We start from the raw sequence: 1,458 nt of genomic DNA on the forward strand, positions 1-1,458 counted from the left end.
AATCTAACACCTACTTTAAGCTTGGTTTGTCGCTCTGTATGTGATAGAAGTAGCTCCTCTGTGCAGATGACATCATTTGGAAGTTCCGTTTCTGCCAAGCTTGTGCCAAATGTCTGCAAACTCTGCGCTGTAGTCTTAACAACTTGAGCAAAGCTTTCAATAGCCTGTTATGAAGAAAAGTAGATGATAAAGTGTTTGTGTGTGAAAATGTTTACTTGGAAAGAACACAGATGTTGCTTTCATTCATTTGTACAGTAGACCCTTCATATCATTTAAATGACAAGCTTGCTTCATTTACACAGTAATTTACTGTTTATAGAACCACATTCATTTTGTGTAGGTCATTGCCTGCTGCTAAAGAAAAAATGAAGTTTATTTAAGGGAATTGATGTAGCAAAACTACTGGTCCTTATAAAATGTAATGATATATTTTTGCATTATTCCTAATTATCCTTTACCTACAAATAGTTCACACAATACATTAAAACAACTATGGTAATCTGTTCTATCTCTTAACGATTAAAAATGATTAAAGTATTAAAGACAATGACCTGTGGTTATTATGGATATTATAGGCTGGGTGTATCTGCATATCTAAATTCCAGTCCTTAAACTATATACCAAACCCCAAGGCTTTCAGCTTAGGATAGCACACAGCTCTAAAACTATTCAAAGCCATCAGCATCCTGCATTGGCTACAAACGTTAACACAGGTATATTTACAGGGATAATTTGACATTTAAAAAATAAAAAAATGAAACCAGCATTCCACAGGGTATATGTGCATTACTGGAAAACGTTTACAAAACAATTCTTAAAATTTGAACTGCTGCTCAAAATAACACAAATTTACACTACATAAAATCAAGGGTAAAGCTAAAAACAGCATACATGGACAAATCAAACTGCCATGAGCTTGTCTTTTTAGTGCATGTGTAATGGTTTTGTATCATTTGCATAGAAGATAGTTTCTCCTATCTCATTCATGATAAAATGGAGGCTAGGGCATATGTTAATCCCTAATGTGTTTGGATGGTATCATCATTGTAATTGCTTCAACATCCAATTACTACAACTAGCATAAGTTTCTAGAATATTTAAAAGTAAAGGCTAGAATAGTAGGAAACTGTCACCCTACAAGTCTAGTAGGGGAGTTTTACTACCAAAAATGTTATACATCACTAAACCCTTAATTTAACCACTGCATTAGTGCATTTAAATGGCAGTATAAAAGAAAAGGGGTTGTGCAAAAAAAAATAACTTGTAGATTTAACCAAATATTTGAATTAATTATATTACTTTTTTGCTAAATGGTGTCCCGTCCTGCCATCTCAGAACATTGGGAAGTATTCTAAATGGACAAACCGCACTAAATAAACAATAACTACACAGTACATTGGAAGTAAAGGTGGCTTTACAAAACATTATTTTATGCACATTGTTGGAAGTGACCAAAAT

General features: G+C 33.3%; 1 protein-coding gene across 1 annotated transcript in view; it reads right to left on the bottom strand.

The window, feature by feature from the left end:
- MCF2L2 (MCF.2 cell line derived transforming sequence-like 2) overlaps positions 1-1,458 on the bottom strand; it is a gene marked incomplete in the record, with an annotated part of 134,440 nt that overhangs the window by 97,348 nt on the left and 35,634 nt on the right. The window contains 1 exon segment of the mRNA XM_072408165.1: positions 15-164. Coding sequence (XP_072264266.1) covers positions 15-164 — 150 coding nt within the window.

This window comes from Pyxicephalus adspersus, chromosome 4, assembly GCF_032062135.1.
Source record: "Pyxicephalus adspersus chromosome 4, UCB_Pads_2.0, whole genome shotgun sequence".
Lineage (NCBI taxonomy): Eukaryota > Metazoa > Chordata > Amphibia > Anura > Pyxicephalidae > Pyxicephalus > Pyxicephalus adspersus.